The sequence below is a fragment of the Bubalus kerabau genome, chromosome 5 (assembly GCF_029407905.1).
Source record: "Bubalus kerabau isolate K-KA32 ecotype Philippines breed swamp buffalo chromosome 5, PCC_UOA_SB_1v2, whole genome shotgun sequence".
Taxonomy (NCBI): Eukaryota; Metazoa; Chordata; class Mammalia; order Artiodactyla; family Bovidae; genus Bubalus; species Bubalus kerabau.
Genome location: NC_073628.1, coordinates 87,978,553 through 88,006,154, shown reverse-complemented (window position 1 = coordinate 88,006,154; position 27,602 = coordinate 87,978,553). Strand labels below are relative to the sequence as shown.

The 27,602-nt window shown below is 36.6% G+C and overlaps 1 protein-coding gene across 4 annotated transcripts in view; it reads right to left on the bottom strand.

Annotated features, from left to right (window-relative positions):
* AKT3 (AKT serine/threonine kinase 3) overlaps positions 1-27,369 on the bottom strand; it is a 284,036-nt gene extending 256,667 nt beyond the window's left edge. Inside the window, exons 1-2 of one of the 4 annotated variants that reach the window (XM_055582156.1) lie at positions 27,108-27,369; positions 16,664-16,824 (exon numbers count right to left, since the gene is read on the bottom strand). In XM_055582156.1, coding sequence (XP_055438131.1) covers positions 16,664-16,709 — 46 coding nt within the window. In that variant the 5' untranslated portion in view covers positions 16,710-16,824; positions 27,108-27,369. The remainder of the gene's footprint in view (positions 1-16,663; positions 16,825-27,107) is intronic. The other 3 variants (XM_055582153.1, XM_055582155.1, XM_055582154.1) reach the window with 3 other exon arrangements.
* Positions 27,370-27,602: the final 233 nt, after the last annotated feature.

The following is a 27,602-nucleotide window of genomic DNA, read 5'->3' as shown; positions in this document are numbered from 1 at the left end:
CATCAAGAGATGGACTCTGTTTCTCTCCCTCTTGAATCCAAGCTGGCCTTCTGCCTTGTTTGACCAAAAAAATGGATTATAAGAAATGCTGTGCCAGCTCTGGTTCTAGCCTTCAGGAGGGCTGGCAGTATTCATTCTCAGAAGCCAGTCACATGTTCTGAAGTGCAAGCTGTCCTGCTGAGAAAAGGCAACAGGAAGGAGAACTGAGGCACTCCCACTCAACCTTCAGCACCAAGGACCCAAACACCCGAGCAAGACCTTCTGGGATTTTCCAGCTCTGCCTGGTTACACTCTAAATCCAGCCAGATGAGTGACCCCAATTGAGATCACCAGAAGAACCACTGAGTCAAACCACAGAATCATGACAAATAATATAAATCATTATTTTAAGCCACCAAGTGTTGGGTAATCTATTACAGCAGCAGATAAAAATCAATGTCATTATACTGATCTACAACAACACAGCACTGTCAAAATCCACAGCTATGAGTCTAGTCTGAAGTGTATGGTTCTTGTATCTCAAGTCCTTGCTAGAAAGCATTATCTTAAACTATTTGAAAACCCAGATTGTTTCAAAAGCCTGGTTGAAAATCATAGCTTTTCTATTTCTAAAATTATCCTCTACTACTTACTTACTTACTTGCAAAAATATTCTAAATTCTATCCTAGGACTAAGTCAGGCATAGAAGATTGGGTGACAAATTTTAACACTACATCTTCCAATTTTACTGTCATCTACTTTTAAAATGTTTTAAGGAAAGTTCACCTTTGCAACTTCTCTGAGTTCTTCCTTCGAGGACTGACTATGCACTGGGCACTCAAATGGCAATGATAAACAAGGGGACTATGATGCAGAACTGACAGCAGGTACAAATTTTATCACTCCCTCCCTTTTCCAGGAAGCCAATCTTGCCTAGTCTGTGCTCCCAAAGCACTTTGTGCAAATCTCTATTTGTTAATAACAAATGGTAACAGCAGCTAACATTTCAGAAGCACTTACTATGTCTCTGGAGTAGTTCAAAGCCTTTGACATGACTTAACTCACTTAATCCTCACAACTCTCATGAGGTAGGTGAGAACTGTATGATTCCATGTTACAGATGAGGAAACTGACTCATCTTAAAGAGCCTCTTTCCCCCACTAAATTCTAAACTCCATGAAGCCAGGTGACCTGTATCTTCATATTCTTCTCAATCTACAAAAAATATTTCTCTAATTTGATTAAAGATATTAGTTATCCAAATACTAGAAATAAATATGCTTATTTATTTTACAAGAAGAATTTGTCACGCCTCAAAAGCATAAAGTGGTAACAGCTTTTTAGACTAACAAAAAATTGCTTGAGGATAAATAAGTATCTCTGGGTAACTGCTAAGAAAAATTAACCAAAAAAAATAAGTTTATCAATTCATTGATAAACAAAACTATAAAGATCTAAACTTCTACAAATGAGTCTAAGTTGATAATAATGTATTTTTATTCAGCACCATTTTAATGCTGAAAGCCATAAATATAACACTGAAAGCTATATAAACTAGCATTTAAAAAAATTTTTAAAGAAGTCAGTCACAAGAGGAGTAAGAAAATAAGGAGTAATATTCATTAAAATATATGGATTAAAAAATCCAAGTAAATATAAGCCCTAACATTTTGAAGGATGTAATCTGGTCTTTTCGGCTGATCCAGATGATAGTTGGAATCGGGCTTCCCAGGTGGCTCAGTGGTACAGAATTCACCTGCAATGCAGGAGACTCAGGCTCGATCCCTGGGTCAGGAAAATCCCTTGGAGAAGGAAATGGCAACTCACTCCAGTTATTTTTGCCTGGAAAATCCCACAGACAGAGGAACCTGGCGGGCTACAGTCCATGGGGTCTCAGAAGTGTTGGACACAACTGAGCAACTAAACAACAACAGAGCTGGAATCCTCAGCTGTAAAACCTGTGACTACCAATTTCATTGCATACTCTGACTTAAAAACAAAAATGAAAACCTTTATATAATTCATTTGATACACTAAAAACTCACAATCCTCAGAAAACTGGCTGGAAGCTAAAATTTGGATTCTACAAGAAAAGTCAAATCAAACTGAGGATCATTAAAAAAAAAAATTGAGGATCATTTTACAAACATACTTCCTAATTCACTATCACCTCAGAATAACAAACTATCTTTTTTAAGAAGGAAGCACAAGCCTAGAAGTTCTACAAACAGACAAAATAGCTATCTTTTAGAATAATCCCCACAGGGATAAATTTTAGAGAATGCTATGTGCCAAACTTTAAATCTGACCTGTACAAAGGTTGGAAATTGTCTCTGCCGGAAATCTAAGAACTGCAGTACCGACATTATAACTACACACACACACACACACACACACACACACATACACACACACATAAAAGAAAACATTTTGTGGCACACACTGTTGGTTCTTTAAAGCAGTATCTTTTCCCGATCGCCTTAACCCTGGCTGCCTCCCACTAGAGACTGAAAGATATCTTGAAACCTTGAAGCAACAAGTTTAGGAATGAAAAGCCAGTAAGATAAAGGTGCACAAGCAGAGAGAGCTGGAATCTTTGGTGATGTTATCCTTATCTGATAAACAACCACTCCCTGCCGACCTTTATCCCATCTTACAGGAAAAAATAAACACGTCTTTGTTTGTTACTCTTGGCTACCTATTCTGTTATTTTTAGCAGAACACTTGTCTTACTAATACATTTAAAACACAGAGAGAATGAAAGTGAAAACTGAAAGTGAAAGTCACGTGTCCAACTCTTTGTGACTCCATGGACTATACTGTCCATGGAGTTCTCCAGGCCAGAATACTGCAGTGGGGAGCCTTTCCCTTCTCCAGGGGATCTTCCCAAATGGTTCTCTAACTTCTTTTAATTAAAAAAGTTATGAAGTGAAGTGAAGTGAAGTTGCTCAGTCGTGTCCGACTCTTGGAGACCCCATGGACTGTGGCCTACCAGGCTCCTCCGTCCATGGGATTTTCCAGGCAAGAATGGAAATAGAGTGGGTTGCCATTTCCTTCTCCAGGGGATTTTTCCCGACCCAGGGATTGAACCCGGGTCTCCTGCATTGCAGGCAGACGCTTTACCGTCTGAGCCATCATATGTCATACTGATGCCAGATATGACAAATTAAATGCAGACAGTCCTATATATTTTCTCTTAATATTTTTCTGATTATAAAAGTAATAAACTCACTTTATAAATTTTATAAAGTATAGAAAAATATGACAGAAAAAAAAAAAAACACTACCCAGGGATAACCACTTTTAATACTGTGGTATATATTTCCTTCCAATCAATTTTTATACCTATATCAATATATAAAACTATGCTTTTTATCTTCATAAACTAGGATCATGTGGGATACAGTTTACTACTATTATTAATATCTGCAGAATATAATAATAATTCAGTAACATATGAAAGAACTTAAGACTTAAAAAACAGTAGTGTCTCTTCTACCACTCATACATACACCTCACACCCTCATCATTCTACTTGTCAAATACAGCCACTTTTAATACTTCTGGCATTATGGCTCTCTTTCTTGATTTCAACTGACTTCCCACTATGAAGGTGAAAAACTGTTCCCCTTCACCTTCTTTCCCAACTTTTACTTTCTTTTTCATTTTCATTTATCAATTGTTACTATCACAACATTAAAAAATAATTATGCCTCTCCTGACACATAAACTTTAGATAGAATGTTTTAGTTTGCAAATGTGGACAAAAAGGAAATTAGTGTTCTTAAATGACAAACATTTTTTGTCAACCACAAGATTAAAATGCACCTATCATTTGGCCTTACCCAGTCCTGAGTGCAGAAGGAAAAAAATGTTTATACTTTTTGCTGTAGCACTAATTCATTTAGAAAAAGTGAAAAGATAGCAGTATCATAACAGAGAATAAATACAGAAAAACAAATTTTTAAAAATTGTTACAAATAAACAGAAACTTTAAAATGATAAAAGATAAAGACTGAGGAAGAGAGCAGCACAACATTCAGGTGAGACAACAGAAAAGGAATACCGAGTAACTCCTCTTTCACACTTCTATAATGTCCAAAGGTGCTGAGAAGATAGTTATCACTGAGTTCCAGTAGCATCAGTAATCTTTGAGAAATACAGAGCATCAGAAAGGTATTAAAAACAAAACAAAACAAAACCTTGTACAGGCAAAGATCCTTATTTTATAGAAGAAAACAATGGGTGAGGCTAAATATTAAATATCAGTAAAACCGATATCAAATTTAGCCATGTCATATAACAGAGTACTAAGTAATAATAGCAGCTATTCTATAATAGTAATAATATATAATAATAATAGCAGCTATATATAATACCAATAATAGCAGCTATTGCTTATTAACTACTTAGAATATCCCATGTACTGTGATAAAAACTCATCAAACATTATGATGTTTTATATGGTCTTCCCTGGTGGCTCAGATGGTAAAGAATCTGCCTGCAATGCAGGAAACCTGGGTTCAATCCTTGGGTTGGGAAGATCCCCTGGAGGAGGACATGGCAACGCACTCCAGTACTCTTGCCTGGAGAATCCCATGGACAGAGGAGCCTGGTAGGCTACAATCCATGGGGTTGCAAAGAGTCAAACACAAGGACACAACAGAGAGACTAGACTAAGCACAGCACACAACCATATAAAGGGTTCCTCTGGTAGCTCAGCAGTAAGGAATCTACCTGCAATGCAGCAGACGCAGGTTCAATTCCTGGGTCGGGAAGATTCCCTGGAGAAGGAAACAGCAACCCACTCCAGTATTCTTCCCCACAAAATCCTATAGACAGAGGAACCTGGTGGACTATACAGTCCATTGGGTCACAAAAGATTTGGACGTGACTTAGTGACAAAACCACCACCACCATAGGAGAGAAATTATTGTCATCTCCATCTTACAGATGGTAAGTTTAAGGCATACTGAGTATTTTGCCCACAGCCACTAGCAAAAGGCAAGGCAAAGACCTGAAGTTCTGCTCTCGTAACCTCTGGACTAAACGACAGTATATGAGTACTTAACAATGAGACAGACAGACGAGTGAGAAGAACAGGTTCACTAAAAGCAGCTCTGTCGGAGCAGTCATTCTCTTCTGACCACATGCTGCAACAGCGTAAACAAATCTCTAAGACATGTTGTTAAGTGACTACGACACCATTTATGTAAAATGAGACGAAACAATAAGGTTCAAATGTTTATACACAATAAAGCACAGAAGTCTCATTTTTTCATTATCCCTATTCCTGTGCCCTGCTCAATTCCTTGAATCCAAATCTTCTGACAAGAGACAAATATTACTTAGTTTGGCATGTATCTTTCTGGTTCTTAAATATTTGAGGAAAAATCTGACTTTATATTGGCACAACACACTTGATAGCAATATTTCTGAGAAGGAAAATAATAGTGCAAGTCTATCTGTTGCTTTAGCCTTCTTACAAAAAGAACTCATATATTACTTTCATAACACAAATTTTTAAAATCATAATGATGCTCAAAGAAAACAGGCAAAAGTTTCCAAGTATGACCTGAATGGCATCCTTAAAGAAAAGCTTAATACAGTATTAATAGAATACATAGCAGTTAAAAACCTTTACATGACAAAACTGAAGTTAAAAGGTATAAACGAATCAGGAAAAGATCTGCAGCAGCAACAAAAAGATCAACAAAATAATAGTATTCAGAATATATAAAATGTTCTTACAAACAAAAAAATATACACCATTTATGAACTGGACTAAAGATGTAAGTTTCATACATAAAAACTGACTAAGGATAAGAACAAGCAAATTATTGGGGGGGGGGGGGCAGCTAAAAGAAATAACAACAAAGTTAAACCTCAGTCACAAAGAGATGTAAAATAAGACAGCAATAAAATGGCAACTAAAAAAGAGGAATGTTGGTGGAGGAGGGATAAACAGGGAGACTTGGATTGACAAATACACACTAGTATATAGAAAATAAATAACCAATAAAAATTTTAAAAATCAAAATAATACCCAGTGACGGCCATGGCATGAGACAACACAAACGTTTACAAACTAGCAATGGGAAAATAAATATATTATCTCTTCTGGACACCACATTTTTGTTGTTTTGTTTTTAATTGGAGTATAGTTGTTTACACTGCTGTGTCAGTTTCTGCTGTACATAAAGTGAATCAGCCATATGTATACATAGTTCCCCTCTTTGGTGGATCGTCTTTCCATTTAGGTTACCACAGAGTACTGAGTAAGAGTTTCCTGTGCTATACAGCAGGGTCCCATTACTTATCTACTTGATATATAGTAGTGTGTGTGTATATATATATACACATGTCAATCTCCCAATTCATCTCACCCTCTGCTTCCTCCTTGGTATCCGTACGTTTGTTCTCTACATCTGTGTCTCTATTTCTGTTTTGCAAATAAGATCATCTATAACACCACATTTTAAGACAAACAGATATCTCCATAAGAGGACACCAAAGATCATGCATGAGAGAGCTAGAAACCATGTCATACAATAAACAAACTAAAGAAAAGAGAACTTTTTGCTTAGAAAGAAGATTTTAGGGAGGACATTACAGTGATCTTGAAATATCTGAAGGCCTTATTTGTTGCCTTAAGTTCTTTTGCCAACACCATGGACAGTAGCCCGCCAAGCTCCTCTGTCCATGGGATTTCCCAGGCAAGAATACTGGAGTGGGTTGCCATTTCCTTCTACAATCTGAAGGCCTATCACAGGAAAAACAGAACTTTTTAATTTTTTTTACTGCTAAGGAAGGCAAAATAAAGACTACTAGTGCTCAGAGCTATTAAATAATGAAACAGCTATGCCTTATACAATGAGATTTTAGTTTCAATAAATGATCCATCAGAAACATATCAGAAAAGATTCTCCTCATAGGCTTGAGAAGTTTCATGAACGTGGAAGCACTTCTCAGTTCTATGAGTAAAGCAAAAATTTTCCCTAAATATGAACAAATCTTTCAGAACTATGATCACTACTACATTTTTCACTACAGTGTCCCACTCACCTGGTTAAGATAACTTATATACTCACCTATTCTGGGACTATGAGGGATCTTCCCAGCCACCTCTGCCAGGAATAACCATTCAGTCAGTTCTAATTTCTACTCCATTAGTCCCTATACTGGAGAAGGCATTGGCGACCCACTCCAGTACTCTTGCCTGGAAAATCCCATGGACGGAGGAGCCTGGTAGGCTGCAGTCCACGGGGTCGCAAAGAGTTGGACATGATTAAGCAACTTCACTTTCACTTTTCACCTTCATGCATTGGAGAAGGAAATGGCAACCCACTCCAGTGTTCTTGCCTGGAGAATCCCAGGGACGGGGGAGCCTGGTGGGCTACCGTCTATGGGTTCACACAGAGTCGGACACGACTGAAGCGACTTAGCAGCAGCAGCAGCAGCAGCAGCAGCAGACCCCATACACAAAAGCACAATAGAATGATAAATGTATTACCTGATCTGGAATCCCAAAATCCTATTCTAGGAGTGTGTGTCTGTGTGTGGGGGGGGGGGACGTGTTTGTGTAGGGTGCGTGTGGCGGGGGGGCAGAGCTCCTCTGTCCATGGAATTTTCCAGGCAAGACACTGGAGCAGGTTCCATTTCCTACTCCAGGGGACCTGCCTGACCCAGGGATCGAATCCTCACCTCTTGTGTCTCCTGCACTGGCAGGCAGACTCTTTACCACTGCGCCACCTGGGAAGCCCATCCTAAGTACAGGTCACTTCCATAACTGTGACTATCTATTCTGTATGCCCTGCCCTGCTTCAGCTGTCCCAAATTGAGTTCTAAGCCCTGATATCTGTGACATACTGATATTTGAACATCTACAATTGTTTTTTCCTCTTCCTTATTCATTTATCAAGGAAGATTAAGAGCTATGTTCAAGGTACTGGTAGACCCTATAGGGGGAAGAAATATAGTTGTACTGGACAAGGTTCCTGCCCTCAGGGAGTTTATAATGGAGAAGGTAAAATAATGTATCTATGTCATAACTAGTCAATAAAAAGCCTAAAGCAAGGCAAGGCACGAATGTGTTAGAGACAAGAGAAATGATTCGATTCTCGCTCTGTAAGACTGTGATCTGGGAAAACATCAAGATGATATTAAAATTAAAATGAAGGATTTCACTGACAAAGACAGAAGGGAAGAAAAGGCCAAGCAGAAAAACTGGCATAAGTAAAAACATCTCTTTAAGAAAATACAGTAGTCGGGTGCTTGTCCATCACATCAGTGCCAGGTTCCCCAAGGCAGCTAACACAGCAAGTTCAACAGGGACAGCGTCCCTGCGCTCCCCACGGGGACATGAGGTTTCCAACAGATGGAAGCTACTCCCTTTTCCATTCTTAGAGATTTTTAAAGCCTCCTGTTCAACAGTTCTTACCTACTCCCTCACCGAGTACTAATAATAGCTTTTTAAAAAGAACTCCAGTATATTCCTAAGTGACAGTAAAGGAACAAAATACGAAGTATCATAAAATTGGCAATACAGTAATTCCACTACTGGTCCTGCTCTGCCTCAACTCCAAAACTGACCTGTTTTCTAAACTGATAAACAGGTATAAGACTAGACAACTTTCAAAGACTCCTCTAGTTTAAAACTCTATAAATTTACTGGAGAAAAGGTTTACCTATGTTTCCAGGTGACTGGAGGTCAGATGGTTTAAACCATTAGTTTCCTCAGTTATACAGATGAAGTTTCTACTCCTCTTAATTTGTTATGAGTAATTAAATTAACAAATAACAAAACTTAGTGACTTACAAAGCTTAAACTTCACATCTATACATTAAAACATATGTCTAGCAGAGTTCTACTTTCATTGACTGTAGGGTGACTTGTATTAAGCTAACTTTCCCATACTTAAAGTTATAAATCCTGTACAAAATACTAAAATAAAAACTATCTGAAGGCAGTGGAAAGCACCAAAAGTAAGCAGAAACTGGGGAAAGTCACCCCTGAAAGAAGAGAACTGACTGCACCGGATGAGATTTATATTTTGATATGACTTGTTGCTTGAGGGGCTCCTCCATCTCTTGAGATTAGCGTGAATGAAACTTCAACAAAAAAATCATAGTCATGTTGCTTAAAGGAGTCAGACTGGAGCTCAGAGCTGCCAATATACTTTTCATGACTAGAAAAGGAGAATACCCCACAAGGTAGGAAGACACAGAGGAGAAGCCCCAAAACCTACATGTAAACTCTGCCCAAATTCTAGCTAACCCCTGAATAATCCTTGCATTAAAAAAAAAAAAAAAAAGAGCCAAAAAACAGAAAGCAAAAAAGTCAAGGAAAAAAGCAGAGATTTTAACTGCTTTTCACAACAGAGAAAATGAAGTAAAGAAACAATAAAATTGAGGTTAAGTATCAATTAAAACAAAAAGCAGTAGTCTTCAGTAGGAAATAAGAGATCAAGAGTCTGTATAACACATTAACACAATGAACTATATACCAGACATATGAAGTAACAAGAAAATATAATCATAGGCAAAGAAAAAGAGCTGTCAACAGAAATCAACTTCAGGAAAATCCTAAAGTCAGGTTCCCAGACAATAAATCAATTTAGAGGAAATGGATGAATTCCTTAAAATATACTACTCAAACTACAGAAGATGAAACAAAATCTGAATACTCCTGTATCTATTAAATAAATCGAATGAATGTATTATTTTAAAAAGCTCCAACCCAGATGGCTTCACTGACTGCAGTTTAGCAAACATATAAGGAAGAAATAAAACTCATTGCAAATTCCTTCAAAAATCAAGGAGAGGATTCTCAACCTATTTTATAAGTCTAGCATAACTATTATGCAAAACTTCAAATAAAAATTATAGATCAATATTTTGATAAATGTATAAAAGGATCCTTAACAAAATATTACTGAATCAAAACTGTTAATATATTAAAGATAGTACATCATGACCAAACGGGTTTATTCCAGCAATCAAAGTATTATGCCGTATTAACATATTAAAACAGTAATGAGAAAAGTTAAATGGTCATTTCAACAGGTGCCGGAAAATCTCTTTAAAGTTCTCAGCAAACTAGGAATAGAAGGGAACTTTCTCAACTCAATAAAGGACAGCAGTGAAATCCTACAGCTAATATGAAAACTTTAAGAAGTAAGGCAAAAATGTACAATCTCACCAATTACACTCAACACTATACTAAAGGTCCTAACCAGTGAAATAAGACCAGAAAAATTAATTAAAGGCATAAAGACTGGAAAGAGAGAAACAGAACCGTGGCTCTTTGCAGATGACTTGACCAACAAAACAAAACCTTTCAAAGTGAATTTAATGAGACTAGAATACAAAGTCAATATACAAACTCAACTGTTGATTGGGAAGGTGGGTAACAGCAATTTTACACTCTAGAATGTGTATGAAAGCTATTTGATGGTTCTCTCCATTTGGCTTCTCTCCACTTGGTTGACTTGGTTAACACTTTCAAAACAAATACATTGAAACAATAGGAAGAACAAATTTCACATCACTGTAGATACATTAAATCTCCAAGTTTAACACAATTAGAAAATAAATATAACTTTTCCATGTTTCTGCTCCTTTTATAATGTCAATAGTCAAAGTGAGCTTCTCTAATCTACCATGTGGTTTATGCAGTCACTACCACAGCTCTTTACTCTCTATGGAAAATGCTTGCTACTGACTAGTAAACAGGAAATCATGCTGTCATTTTCTCTCTTCTTAATCACTTCACAATTTATTTCAAAAGTCACTTTGTGAATAAGATATGAACAAAATGTACCTAAGTATATACAAATGAGAAGAGAAGGAAAGGCCCTTGGACTTAGAAAAGCACCCCCAAAAAGGCACACTTTGTTTTCTCTGTAATAACTTCCAATTGCCTAGATCACAGCACACATTAAACCATAACCTATCTTACAATCTTTGCTACAGAGGTGTACTTTGCACAGTGGGGATTAAGCTGTTTTGTAAAAAAAACTCATAAACATATAAAGTTTTAGCTAAGAATCACCAAATACTAACATTCTAGTTCATCTAAGCAAACCATTTCATACAATGTAAGACAAATATCATTCAAAGGACCCAGTTTATGGACAATGGATGTCCCTGAATGGAAACTATAATAACCACAAGGCAACTTAGGGAAAAAGTTCTTTGAAAACACAAGCTGGTTACACACACAGAACATAACATGAAGTTCAATTTGTTAGATACTAATACAACACAAAGTGTAAGGAATTAACACATCATGCAGCATTTTCATCAATCAAAATGCTTTAATGATAAAACGACCTCTTAGATTTGTACCAATTTCAAAACAGTAAGATGATGGGTTGACTAGAAACACAAATTTAACTTGCTATCAAAGGAAATGGCTCTCCACATTAATAGACTACTTAGGTTTTTAAGAAACAGTACTATTAACCAAACAAAATTTTATGAACTACAATAAGCCCTTACGCAACATTATTAAAATATAAATATTTCTAGAATTTAAACCTTTTAAGCAGGTTAAAATTTCCCATTTTATTAATATAGTAAGTTTCTTCAGAGCAAATATTAATACTAGCTGTAATGGAAACTAAGAAAGCAAAACTTTTGACACCTAGTTTAAAGATTTTAAGTTACCCAGAGTATACCCACAAGCTGATCTTTGAAGAAAGTAACTTAAGAAGTGTCTGATATATATGCAAATGCCTCTTATTCTGATGTGCAGCCAAACTGCTAGGTACTCTCATAGGACCACTAAGAAGGAAAATGCAGGTAATACTCCAGTTTGCAACTGATGTTTCTTTCATTGTAATTTCTAACACCAACAATACTAAATTAATGTGTTATCTCAATACTCATGATTTTGGATAAGTAGAGGAAAAAAGTTTTCACTACTGATATATCACTAATAGCCACAGTCAGAAAAGCATTTATCCTACATAACATCAATAATTATCTTTAAGCCTTTCTTTCTCTATTCTAAGACATTAGCCAAACAGCAATATTAGCTTATTCACATTCAAAAGTACAAATACAATGAGATTATACCTGGACAGGAGCTAATAACTGATTCATAAATACAAATTTGAGAAAAAGGACTGACAAAGTAAGAACTATATTACAACTTTTTCTATATTTATTTATTTATAGTTTGAGTCTGAAACCACTCCCCTAAATAATCTTGTAATGCTTACAATCACACTGTAAGGTAAAGAAGGCAGATATTATATTTATTTTCAAATGAGTAACCAAAGTTCAGGTGATAATAATCTACCCAGGGTAATAAGCAAGCAGCAAATCATAACAATCCTTTAGAATAAATTCTTTGAACCAAAATATAGCCAAACAACAACAGACTATATGACATTTGCCTGACTAAAAACATTAAGATAACACTGAAAATGTCTAAATGAATAAATTAAGGGTGGAAGAAAAATATGCCTAATTTGGTTTTTTCTAATGTTTCAACTAAACCTTTTAAGAGCACAGTTAAACACCAACATTACTAATCTCCACTGTGTAAAAAGAGAGGGCACTATCTGTAATTCTGGTCTTTCATTCAGAAGTATACACAGACAAATAAGGATGACCAGACACCTGAACAAACAACTACCACCATCAAAAAGAACCAGAATAAACAAACTGGAAGAGTTATTTGATGAGGAGAAAAAATTTAAAACCTACTTAGTGTCCTAAGATTAAAAATTGCATTTTATATATATATATATATGAATAAAATAAGAGCAAGTGACCATGAATGAGATGAAATTCCCAGAAATATAAAGTAATAGCTGACTTGGACTATAAAGCAAGCTGAGCACTGAAGAATTGATGCTTTTGAGCTGTGGTGTTGGAGAAGACTCTTGAGAGTCCCCTGGACTGCAAGGAGATCCAACCAGTCCATCCTAAAGGAAATCAATCCTGAATATTCATCAGAAGGACTGATGCTGAAGCTGAAACTCCAATAACTTTAACCACCTGATGCGAAGAACTGACTCATTTGAAAAGACCCTGATGCTGGGAAAGATTGAAGGTGGGAGAAGGGGATGCCAGAGAATGAGATGGCTGGATGGCATCACCAACTCAATGGACATGAGTTTGAGCAAACTCCGTGAGTTGGTGATGGACAGGAAGGCCTGATGTGCTGCAGTCCATAGGGTCGCAAAGAGTTGGAGGACTGAACTTGAACTTGAGCTGAGATAAGTAATTCAATAAAGGTTATGGAACAGTCAAGGAAATCTCTCAGAACAAATAGACAAAAAAGCCAAAGAGATGTAAAACAAAAGAAAAACTTTAAAACAGACTTTGGTATAGAAGCTCTAGGGGAAACAGTGTGGAAAGAACACAGGGAACATAGAAGGGAAAAATAATCAAAGAAATACAGAAGATTTCTCAGAACTAAAGACACAGCTCACATTTTCAAAGGGTCTAACAAATGCTTTACAGAAAAAATTTAAAAGGACTATAACTCATCCTCTTCAAATTTTATAATGCCAAGGATAAAAAGGCATCAACACAAAAAGCTTCCAAAAGACAAATCAGGTTACCTACAAAAATACTATTCTATAGTAGCATCAAATCTCTTATCAGTAAAACATTACTAAAAGGTAATGAAACGCAACCTTCAAAATGCTGAAGAAAAATTATTTTAAACCTGGTTTTACACCCAGCCAAGGCATGTACAGGTGCAAAAGTGAAAAGGATTTTTCAAACATGGTGTTGACAGGCACCCACACACATTCTTCTGAAAAAGTGACTTCAGGAAATACTCCAGAAAACTGAAAATAAATCCAAAACAAAAAGAGGAAAGACATGAGAGCTAAGAAAGCAAAGAACTTATCCAAGAATGCAATTAAATAATGTGACACTAGCTAAGCATCATTCTCATAAAAGTCAGTTTATCTCAGAACTTCCACAAATAGTATGATTAAAAAGCTAGATAACCAAGTGATATGATGAAGAAGGCTCTTCTACCAACAGGGGGAAAATGCGGTCATTGGAAAATCCAGAAAAAAGTGATATGCCATACTAGAAGCCAAACTAAAGTATGGGATGATATTGAATATCAATAGAGTACAAAAACCCACCTCTTCTCTAAGAATCCCATCATACTACTTTGTTGAGCAGTGAGTAATAAATACATAATCATAATACAGATTACTGCTTTTTAGAAGCAGCAACTATTATAAGCCTTCAAATTATAAAATCAATGTTACAGTTGACATAAAATGGGAAGGGAATATGGAATTCAAAGGAAAAGATTGGAAGGGGTATCACTTTTTCTCAACTTATAAAGTGGCAAGTTTAGAGTCAATGTCTAAAAACTTTCTAGAATTAGTAGTGCAAAAGCTAGAAGTTTAACCACAAACACCAAAAAATAAAAAAACGGAGGAAGGGAGAAAATAGGTATTAAAAGTTAAAATTTTTTATTTTTCTCAATAAAGATACACTAGATTACTTAAGATTCATCAAAAGTAAGGTTTAGCATATTACATATAAAACTGGGATAATCATCAGCAGAATTAAAAATAAAAAAGTTCTCTCTAAAGCGAGAAACTAGTTGGAAGAGGCAGAGTTACTTTTCATCCTACACCTTGTGTACCTCAAATTCTTATGTTTATATGACCATTATTTCCCAAAATAAACACACACACTCATTACAATCATATTCACTAAACAATACAGGAAAAACAATGAGAATTCACTTTCATTTTTTCTTTATTCTGTACGCCATGCACAATATACCAAACCTATTTTAGTATTTCAGACAAGACACAATTAAATAAGACTCAAGAACCACTCCTAATACCTTGATAAAATGCAGTGATAGTAATACCTTAAGAATTGTCAGAACACATCCACATCCACTATCTCACTTAACCCTCACAACTATCTTGTGAGAGCAGATATTTGAGATTAATAAAATAAAACTCCAAAAGGTTTAACTAATTTGCCATCCCCCCCCAAAAAAAGTAGGAAAAAATATATAAATGTAACAAACAAGTTAAAAAATTTTTAAATAATTTTCATACAGCACTGAAATATGAAAATGCTTTCCAAATTTATACTATGAGAATAATATGGGAAAAATTAAACTTTAACAATACAAATAACCACTTTGGGAAACAGTTTGTATAAAGTTAAACATATACTTACCATATGACTCTGCAATCTCATTCTTAATACTCAAGAAATGAAAACACATCACACATAGACATGTACTCAAATGATCACAGCAGCTTTATTCATAATAGCCAAAGACTAGAAACAACCCACCAACCGGGAAACAGAAAAACTGTGGTATGTCTAGATGGTGATATACTACTCAACAACAAAAAGGAATAAACTAATGATATACACAGCAACACAGATGGATCTTTAAAGTATTATACTATGTAAAAGTAACCAGACCCAAAGGACTACACATTGTATGATTCTACTTACATGAAATTCTAGAAAAGCAGAATTACAGTAACAGCAAATCAGTGGTTGCCAGGGTTCAAGGAGGAGGACTGACTGCATAGGGGAATGAGGGAACTTTCTGGGATAACACAAATGTTCTGCATCATGGTTGTAACATTTGTTACACTAGTGTATAAATTTAGCAAAATTTATCACTTAAAACAGGTGAAGTTTAATTGTACATAAATTACAACTCAATAAGGCTTATTTTTAAAAAACTCATTAATATGTAATCATATTTAACTACTGACAACATCTTTTGAGCCTAAATAGTAACTACAAAGCTTCAAAGAATATTAAAAATTACAAAATTATTAAGAGGAAACTTTTAACTAGAAAACAGATATACAAGAAGTTAAAGCTCTGAAAATGGAGCCATCTTCATCCTACTGAATTTGGCCATGTGGATAAACAGTAGTTGCCTGGCAACTAGTCTAAACTCTAGTCTAGATTTCAAAATAAGCACATTAACCTCATTAGTAGGTGATCTCATGGAGGATAAACTAAGCTTTACATTCAAGAGGCTTTTTTTAGTATTAAAAAGCAATAATAATGCATTTGAATTATTTACCTAAAATAGGAGTGAATAAAAAATAATACAAGTGGGTCATGAAAAATTAAAATACAAAATTAAACATACATGCGTGGGCACACATACACATTCCCTTTCCGCACCAGGTCTTTTACTTTAGGACTTTACTTATCTAACTATAGGATTACTGAATCCAGAGTTTGTGAGAGAATCCTGCCTCTTTTACTACTTTAGTCCTTTTCCCTGCCACCACCCAAAAATGGCTTAATATAACTGGGTATTTTTATTTACATGTCTTTAATACAAGTTAGACATTTTTCTAGACATCTAAAGACATCTCTCTGGATTGTAGAATCTGTGGACAATACAGAAAAATACAACACCAACTTTCTGTAAAATACATGCACACAACATACCAGATAAGCCAAACCTTCATAACTTGATTATAAATGATCAAAATCAAGTATTACAAAGAATTCCGAAATAACAAGCAAACTCCTAACACAAGTTAAATATCGTTTCTATGTTAGTGGACATAGTATGCCACGGTTTACTTTGTTTCCAACATTAGAAAAAAAAGACACTGACTTCCAGGACACAACTAAGTGTTAGCACACTTACCAACCATATTGTTTTCAGTTTCGTTGAACACTTACCCCTCTTCTGAACCCAACCTTCTTTCACAATGGTAACATCGCTCATGATGGCTCCCCTCTGAGCCCCCAACTTGGAGAAATGGTACTTTGTGATACCAGCTTTGGGGTTTGGATTCTCTGCTGCTGCTGCTGCCCTTCCCACTCTCTAGTGATGACTCAGCCTGGAAGGAAGTATTGAAGAAAGAATTTCTTTTTTTTCCATTCTTGCAACTCACATAGCAATAACAAACAACTAATTCTTTGTAAATGTCTTCAACTGACCTGACCTCACATAAAAGTCTAGCTCTTCAAACTGCGGAACCTATTTATTAAGTAGTTTTACAATGAATGCACTTCTCTGGTCTTGTGACAGACTTCAAATGATAGTGAAACTTTTAACCTAAGAGGTTTCAACAAAAAAAAAGTCTTAACCACTGTCATATCTACTCAGAGTACAGAAAATTGACTTTATGATGGGTGTTTGAGGTGAAAGGGGAAGAAAATGAAAGTGAGACAGACTAAAAGTAAATCTTCACGTACGTTTAGTTTCAAAATCTCAGTAAATTTTGAAATAGTTATGGCAAAGCAATTGTGAAAGTTTTTAATTGCTAGATTTTATGTAAAAAACAATGCTAAGAAACCAACATTTATGTATGCTTACTCTGCCTTGTTCCAAGAAATATCTTAGGTAGATTACAATAAATAAAATATTATAAATAATATAAAATCAATTATTGTTTAAAGTAGGTGAATTGAAACATAGGGAATATGAAAGTGGGAAAAGGTGTGGAGTATTAAAGACATGTCAAGAACTGTAACATCAATTATTCTCTGGTAATCTTCACAACAACCCTATGAGGGCACGATTACATTTCGCAGATGGGGAAATTGAGGCTTACAGAGATTAAGCTGATTCCCAGATTTAAATACAATTAGTGAATGGTAGCACCAAGATCTGAACGCAATCTGATTCTGAAGCCCACATTCTTTGACTTTAGCAAAGATAAAAAGCCACCAGAGTAAAAATCTACATATTTGTGAAAGATGGACCACAAATTTAACATGAAGCTTTCAGGAAGCAATGCAAATAAGGAAATAAAATCAGTTTCATTATTTACAGTATCCATAAATATTTTTTAAAAGAAAAAACTTTGTTCAGAAGAAAATTTTTCCTGGGACAAAAATCTGAAATTTAACCCGTGGATCTTTATAAGAGACCTTGTAGTGTAATAAACAAAAGTCCTCAAAAATATCCTCACACACATACAGCAATGAGTTTTACAGGCTAGTTCTTGTCTCTCTCAATCTAAAAGGGAAAATGTCAAGATATAATTGAGTTAAAGCAGCTCCACAAAAAGGGACCAAGAAACATGATACAGGAACCAAGGTATACATTTTAGATAACCAGAAAAAATGGATGGAGTATAGAATTATACTATTGGATTGGCCAAAAAGTTTGAGTTTTTCTGTAACATCTTAGGGGAAAACCCAAACAAACTTTCTGGTCAACCCAATATTTTCTCAAATATGACTTTGATAAATAGTGCATAGGAATAAGTTCAAGGTTAGACTTCCTAGCTAGTACTGAAATGCATTACAGTTCTTTTTCCAATGCACATTAAGTACAGAGCCTAATCATCTAGCAGTCAGGAATTAAGACTACCATTCTCTCAAGAGAGCCTGACAAAGTTTGTGTGGCTGAAAAGAAGACCACCCCTGTCATGTCAGGCTGGACCAAGACTGTCCTCAAAATCATTCCAGTCTAACTACTGCACAGAGTCAAAAGGAATACTAGAATCTTGGTGTATTTTTCCAAAACATGTCTGACAGAATAAAAGGGAAATTCCAGAAAAATAAGAAGAAAAAGAGGGTTAAAAGAAGGAAAAAAAAATTTTATTTGGTCAAACAAGTTTGGGAAATTCTATAAACCATGTCATTCTCTTGAAACATCGCTATTACCATATTAAAGGTATAAAATACATCATGTATAATCTTATTTATCTCAGCAAATCCTAAACTTATTTGAACACACAAGGCTTTTTTTTTTTTTTTCTTTAGTAACATTCATTGAAATCCAAGGAAACACACTGTGACAAACAGCCATAGGAAATGACCACATAATTCAAGACAAGACTGATTTCACCATTAAAAACAGGTAAAAAAACAAAAAAGCTTTCGGTAAAGAATCAAAACATCATTTTAATTTGATTTCCGTAACTTCCTTAAGAATGCAACATGATCAGCTGGCTACTTAAAATGGAGCTAGATAACTGAAAGGGTTAACTCCTTAAACAACATAAATAATTACGATTAACCCCTGAACAACAAACATGGGTTTGAACTGTGCAGGTCCACTTATATGTAGATTTTTTTTTTTTTTTCCAAAAAAATATACTACTTGCATCTTCATTTTACTGATCTTCAAGTTACCCAAGTGTGAGGAAAAGTTTGTGTTCAATTAGATATCACAAATATGTGGAATCAAAAGAACTAAGAGTCTTTATTTTATCCAAACTGTCAGCTTCCTGCCCCTGGATGAGTCATTTATCAATTCCTTTGTTTTTGAGGCAGAGATGGCAGTAGGCAGATTTTTGACACTGAGGTTGGGGTGGGGTGCTTCCCCCACCCCAGCACTGGTCAAGGGTCAACTGTATAAGGAAGTTAAATATTAGGGACACTAATGATGTCTTTAGAAGAACTGCACTTAGACCTTCTTTGGCCATACTTATAACAAGGGACATCACATCTATTAATCATACTTGGTTTCTAACTATTAAACTATATACTCTGGGTAAACGAAAATTCATTATCTTAATATCCTTGGGATTGGAAAAGAAAGAGATCCTCGACCAACCCTTAGTAATAAACAAACAAACAAAACACATCAATAAACATAAATATTTTCCTGTTAGAATAACCTGCATTGTCATACCCTTACATAAAACACTAGAAAAACAAAAGTATTTTCAAAATTGATTCTGTTTTCTTAGGTGTACATTTCATTGTTAGACTCTAAGCTAGAAGGCACCTTCATCTCACAGCTGAGAAAAAAGAAGTCAAGACAAATGAAGTATCTTGCCCAACATCACACAGCTACTTTATGAGAATCAAGACGACAGAAACAGGCACACACTTTTCACTAGCACAGCCTCATCAGGACAAAAAAATAGACTGAAATACTCAGATTAACCCCAAATTAATGAATTTAGTTTTATAAAGAAATTGCTTCCAAAAATGAGTTTTCTAAATAAACATGTTTACCAGTGCCTATATATTTAAACTTTTTAAATGTATATTAAATTAATAGGACAAAATTTATCATCTTCAACAGGGCCAGTCAACCCAGGCAGTACACACATGGCTTTATCCATATTACATCTTAAAATATTACCACCAAGTTCTACCCAAAATCATAATTTTCAGCTTTAAAACTGCTCCTGGGTCTCTACTGGCTAAAATGATACATACTTCAAAAACAATTTAAAAGTCACTTAAAGGTAATATTACTCTCGAATTATGATCAATAAGCTAGAAATAAACACTGTCTTTAATACAGAACCAATGGTATTGACTCTCATGCAGTTAACCATATTCTTTGATTTACTTTTCCTGCAGAGGCAACACTCTTGCACCAAGTCGAACACGCTCTCCCACTCAAGTCTTACATGTTATTAAAAACACTAATCTGCTAAATGCTGGGCTGTACTTTAGGTTTGTAATCTGTTTCCTAAGGTAGAGTGAACTTCACCTCCTCCTACAGTAACTATTTCTCTAGAAATCTGTTCTATCCAATGAGCTATTGCAACAAAATTTGGCTTATTTTTCTTTTAAACATATTGCATATCTAATTTTTCCTATTCTTATGAAAAATTTCATTCAAAATTCTTGGTAGATTCAATCAGAATTTATACATTTAGTTACACTAGAAGCATTTTCATACAAAATTATCTGAGATTTTGATAATAATATTTTAAATTCATTTTACAATTTACAAAACATTTTCACATCTTTTATCTCATTCAATAGCATTATTATTTAGTAAAGCAATTTGATGCCTCCTGGCACATAAGAGATGCTTAACAAATATGGAGTAAATGAATGAATGGATGGATGAGTGAAAGAAAAAAGATGCAGCTTTAGATAACGAATTAAGATGAAGCAAACTAAAATTCTAAGTTGACAAACAGAATGGTATGAAGCCACAACAAAAACAAACCTGAACTTAAACATTATAGAAGAACCTACATAAAAAAAATTAAAGTTATAATAAATATTCTTCCCTATTCATTAATAATCATTGGAAGGATTGATGCTGAAGGTGAAACTCCAATACTTTGGCCACCTGATGCAAAGAACTGACTCACTGGAAAAGACCTTAATGCTGGGAAAGACTCAAGAAATTTTATGTGTGTGTGTGTGTGTGTGTGTGTGTGTATAACACATAATAAACACACACCCCTATGTTTATTCAGTCAATAAATATGTATTGATTATTTACTCTGTGACAAGAACTAAACTGAGTATACAAGGGCCAAGCTAAACAAAATATTTTAAAAATGTTTTCCAAACCTAAAATAATTTATCAAAGTGCTTTCACATCCATTTTCTCAATTAACTCTAAAAACGAATCTGTGCAGTAGTTACCACATCTACAATTTTGAACTTAAGAAGACTATAACCAACCAATAATGATAACATTATTTCTTCACAGTTACCATAACAAATTAATGACAAGTGACAAGAAGCAATTCAAGTCTTCTATCAGTTTGGTATACTTTCTATAAAGTAACAAAATATGAACTCTCAAAAATATGTGCAACATTTGTGAATAGTTCTGAACATTTTTTCTATAACATATTTCAGAAGTCCAATAAAGCATGATGTTTTCAAATAAATTAAAATTTAAATATAACTACTGCATCACAGATTATAAGACGACTAAAAGTAGGTTAACATAAAGTTAAAAAGCACCCCTAGCAATTCTTCTTTATAAAGAATAAAATTCATAGGTTAATAGGTTGTAATACAACCTTCTATAAACTACTATATCACTGTGCTTGGGCATGCTCAGTCAAGTGGACTCTCTGTGACCCCATGGACCGTAGCCTGTATGGGATTCTCCAGGCAAGAATACTGGAGTGGGTTCCCATTCCCTCCTGCAGAGGATCTTCCTGATCCAAGGATCGAACCCACATCTCCTGTGTCTTCTGCATCACAGGTGGATTCTTCACTCACTGAGCCATCAGAGAAGCCCTAAAACTACTATACATTTGGGTATAATTAATACTATCCAGAATATACTTGCTCTGTACCCACATTTTTAATATACTTTAGATATTCTAGCCAAATTAAACTAATGAAGAATTGATGTCCAAACACAATAGAAAGTTTCTACTTAGAAAAACAAATGATAGTCAAGGGTAACCACAATACACTTCTATGGTATATACTGATTCTAAGAAATAGGTGAAACTAATATATGCCGTAATAAATACATAAGACTACATGAAACATTCATAAGGATTTGAGGGAAAGGAAAAATACTGGAGTGGAAAGGAAATTCAAGGTAACTTAATCTCCTTTTCAAAAAACTCTAAACCAGTCTGTCCTTTTATGAGTTGCTATCCTGCTAAAAACATATCATATAGGGAAATGAACAGTACAAAGTATATACTTTGGATACCTTTCTTCTCTTCAGATTATAATATACTCTGTGGATTTTCTTTAAACTCTTTCTATATAGATATCTTCACTGTTTCACACTACGGGGAAATACCTGAATAAGCATAGGCAAGATTTCTAACTTTCACACAAAATATCAGTTATTTTAAATTGCCAATTCTTAATAATCAACTTTATAAACTTTGAAATATGTATACAAAACCATAAACCATTTCTGCCCTCTTCCTTATCCCTGTTCAGGGCATTTGAGTATCATTTCAACCAACATATCCATTATTAATCAAACTAAAAACAGCAACTTGTACTGGGTAATATAGTCAATATTTTAATTTGAAACAACTAAGAAAATGCTTATTGGATTCCTTTGGTTCTCCTAAACCACTGAACAAGCTACTGACAAATTCACCCCTACATTTTTAATATAAAATGTGGCTTGTCTCTATATGAAAGCACTTATATAATGACCAATGGACAGGATGAAGGTTGTTACTCAAAGAATCTCAGTTGCATGGTTGGCCATATTTTTTTAATATACACGTAAAATCCTTCCTAACTCTGACTTGGGAACCTTCCTGATTATAAAACAAAAAGCACCCACCCCCCCCCACACACACACACAAATGCCATTAATCAGCCTGACAGATTTTACTCCTGATTAAACTGAGAATTAAGCAGTAGGTATGGAATCCTGTAACAAAGTTCATCTCAGTGGTGCATTAGAAAGTGCACAAGGCAGGGTAGGAAACTTGGGTCCCTGTTCCCAACTCTGCCCCGCCCAGAGTGATGCTGTATAAGGTCCTTTAATTCTCTGTGCCTCAGTTTCCTTAGCCATAAAAACAAAAGTGTAGCACTAGATGAACTATAAATAGCTCTTATTTATAGTTCTTCAAGTTCAAAGCTACTGAGTACCTATTTCACTTATAGATGCCATCTTAGGGGACAGTATCCTGATTATACACACTTCCAGTCCTCAAAAGGTTAATAAAACATTCAAACATCAAGTTCACTCAGACAAAAATTTGGACTAAATGCCAATACTGGCAAAAATATCTTTCTCCCCCTCTCATCCCCTAGACTCCCAAATATAGTCAGAGACTTTTTCAATTAATATAAAGAAAAATTCTCATTTGAAAATCTCTAAGTGATTTCTTCCAGTATTTTTTTACTTTTCCTTCTGAATATTAGCAACATATACCCACATAAATATGTGAAATATCTGTAACTGGTGATAAATATAACCAGAGAATTGCAAAGAAAAAGAACTAAGACATCTACAGGTCAAGAAGCATAAATTAATTTACCTAATGACTATTATTTGAAGATTTTCTGGTAAAGGAAATGTTTACATCTAACATGTTCAAAGACTATAGTGCTTAGAATAAAACATGTAAACACCTGAAGCATTTAATTTGGCATTTGAAAAAAATGAAAAAAAAACGTTGTGGATCAGTCAATATGGCTTTTTTACATATGACTTGATACAAAATGATAATCAAATGATATTGTCTTGATTTCTGTGTAAATTTTATTGTACTACATTAGTGAAATTTAGCATTGTCACTGTGAACTCTAATAATAAACAGGTTAGGAAAACACTAAAAGATGTGTTTCAAAACTAAGAAGGTTCAAATGAAACAAAAATTTTACAATGCGAGAAAAGTGTTTTCTCCTATGAAAATCTCTTTCAGAAGTGTAACAGGCTATTATGATGATTAAATGCATTTATACATGTTAAGCACATAAAACAGTGCCTGGAACACGCAAGCGCTCATCAGGCACTGGCTCCTGTTAACTCTAAACTGAATCCAGCTCTTTTCACACGTAAAAGACCGTGATGAAATATTTAAGTTATCATAAAATGATTAAGGAAACTACAGAAAAGTACAGGCTGTATGAAACCAAGATTTAGAACACTGATGCACACTCTAAAACCCAGAGGGGAAAACAGAAATTTTAAGTAATTTAAATAATACAAATCTACAAAAATTAATCATGTGCATTAATTATATTTTATATTAAAAATAAAAATCAAGTCAAACTACAGGACAGATTTGGTCAAAATGAAATGCCCTGCATTTTACGATATTCAAAGCTAATGGTTCTAAATTAAGTATTTTTTAGTGCTTGAAACTTAATCACAGTATAAAGACTAGATCCTATCAAATCATGCTAAAAAATCCAATTAACACATCATTAACAATAACTGCCTTATCTTCACAAGGGTGAAGTCTAGTACTGAAAGCTGTAACAATAAAGTCTAACCATCTTTTCATAAACTATGCAAAGTTTAAGTAAATTCTAAACTTCCACAAAATCAATTTGTAAAACCAGTTCCTCTTTCTAAAGAAACCTAAATAGTTGAGAAAGTTTCCATTGAGTTTTTTGTAAGGTCTCACGTTTAGAGAGCTAGAATTTAAAAAACCTTAAATCCTTACTTTGCACAAGACTCTATACTAAGTACATTTGTTCCATACGTTCAGCCAAAACATGTTTAGATTTGCAGTGATTCTGAAAACAAATTCACTAATAGTAGTGATCTTCTGGATGAAATGTAAATAGTAAAAGTTTTCGATCAAATCAGTCCCTACCACACAGTCAACACTCCAGTACTTGTTCAATGAATGAATGAAAGAAATCTTATTTAAAATACTTTACAGCCATTAAAGTTACATAAACAAAAACATCGAAAGTAATATTTTTAAACACACAACTTCAAGAGTCAAAGTAAAAATTAATTTTAAGTTGGAAAACAATTCACTAAAGTAATCATTACAGAAAGGCTAGGAGTATGGGACAAGATGAATACAAATAATAGTTTCATAAATTTTTTTGCAGAATGACTTTAGACACGATATTAGTTTTTAAACACGCTAAGAAAACATACTATATACTGCAAATACACAATACAAACACAAAACTAAAACTCTTTATTGGTCTCTTAACTTCCAATGTTGTCTCAGTCATGTGATATATGCACTTTCTTCACTATAAAATTAAAAGCTCAAACTAACCAAAGATAGTGGGGTAAACTTTAGTGAGAAAATCAAAAAGCAGACCGTCAAATACAGTCTCACTAGTAAACTTTCGAAGTCTAGATTATGTATGTGCAAAAGAAAAAAACATCTACAGTTCCGACATATACCTTACAAATAATTGTGCATTCTGTCGTATACCTTGGAAAACTAGTAATACTAGTAAGTAGATACGCCTATAAAAGTTGTCTTCACGTTTTAGACAACTACCTCCTGGAATATTCTTATTCATTTATACATATTTCATAATAACAAGTTCTGAAGACAGAGTTTCCTAAACCATCTTTATAGGATTCTTTCTCCTTTGGCTTTTTCAACTGTTTTCCAACAGTCTATAACCTAATTTAATGACTTTTCACCAAAACCAAAGCCCAACAGTTGTTTAATGATTTATAGTGCACTGAAAGATATTATAAGACCATACTTTACCAAAGATGAAACATACATCTAAATTGATGTCAGGCAGCTGACAACGTATTAACTACAAAAAAAAGTCATTATTTCACATTCTTTAGCGTCACGATGAACTAAAAAAGTGAACGTTTTATCAACACTAGTAATTACTATAGATACAGAGGTTTCACTGTTGAATTTCTATTTGGAAACGTTTATCAATTACAAACTACTGGGCTTTCGATCAATTACCACACTGGTGGAACGTGTTGGTGTCACTTTCATAACATTATTTTGATGGAAGTAACGTGAGTATCCCAGCCTTGACTTATGGGTAAGCATTTCCTCTGCTTTCAGAAGATAAACAGTAAATACCGGTATCGAAAACCTGGCCCCAAAGAAATTCAATCGAGCCTAACTGCAGAATCCCGGGAAATCCCAAACAAGGGGTGACCCCGCCTAGGAGTCTGGGTGCACACAGCAACCGGCTCCGCTTCAACTCTGGACTCAGAACGGCCCCACCAGCATCATGGCTGATGCAGACCGATGCGCAGGAGGAGGAGGTGGACGAGGAAGAGGCTGGTTTGTTTACTTGCAGCCAGAGCCGCCGCCGCCGCCGCCAGCAGCGACAGCATCACTGGATCCGCCAAAGCCAGCATCTTCCGCACATTTCTATTCTTAGCACACAACTCCCGAGCGGATCAAAACCCACTACTATTAAAAACACAGACAAGCACGTTCCCCACCTCCCACACACCCCCCACCCCACCAGTGCCGTCTCTTCCTGTGCGCCGGCGGCAGCGGCGGCGGGGGTTGGGGTGGAGAACAAGACCCCGGGGAGCCGTCGCATCCCTGCCTTCCCCCACCCACGCGCAGACAGCCCCCTCCCCCACCCAAACGCCCTGACACCGGCGCTCCCCGCGTTACATAACCCCGCCGCCACCCCAGGCCGAGCCGGGCCCCCTCCCCACGCCGCCGGCCGGCGGGGAGGGTGAGGGGCGGGAGCGAGAGTGGCGCAGAGCGAGCAAGATCGGAGGCGCCGGGCCAGGGCGGCCCAGACCCGGACCGCACCGCTAGGCCGGGAACACCCTCCCCGGCCCCCGCGCACCGCCGCCCCGGCTTCCCCCGCAAAGTGAGGGGTGCGGTCCGCCCGCGCCGGGCATCCCCGGCCTCCGCACCCGCATCCCTCACCCCAGCCCCCGGCGATCCAGCCCCACGCCCACGCCCCCGGCGCGGTGACAAGCCGGACGCCCCCACCTCATTCACCCACCGCCACCCGCGCCCGAGGGGGGCCCCGGAGGGAGTGCAGGCGCGGCGGGGAGAGGGCGAGAGTTGGGGGGGGGGGCGGTGGCTGTTACCTGCAAAGGCGGCGGCGGCGGCCCCGCAGCTGCTCGGGCGGCGGCGGAGGATGGAGCCGGGGGGCGGGGGGAGGAGAGGGGGCGACTCGGGGGTCCCCCTCCCTCCTCCTCCCCTCCTGTCCTCCCCCCACCCCGCAGAGCCTCTGGCCCCCCTGGAGCCCGGTGTGGCCGGCGGGAGGGCAGGCGGCGGGCTGCAGGGGAGGGAGGGAGGGAGCCGGCCGGGCCGCGGAGCTGGAGCGGGAGGCGGCGGCGGCGGCGGCGGCGGCGGCGGCGGGAGGAGGGAGGCGGCGGGGGGGAGGGGGCGGAGACTCTACGTGGGAATCGGATCTCGGCTACAAATTCAATTCATCACCAGAAAACTCCGCTCGGGCGGGGGCCGGGTCGCGCCGGCGAGGCGAGGCGGCGGCGGGCGGAGGCTCTGAGAGGGCCTGGCGGCCCGGCGCGGGTCGGGGGTCTGCGGCCTCCTCTAGGGCCGCGCCCCGCTGCGGGGCGGGG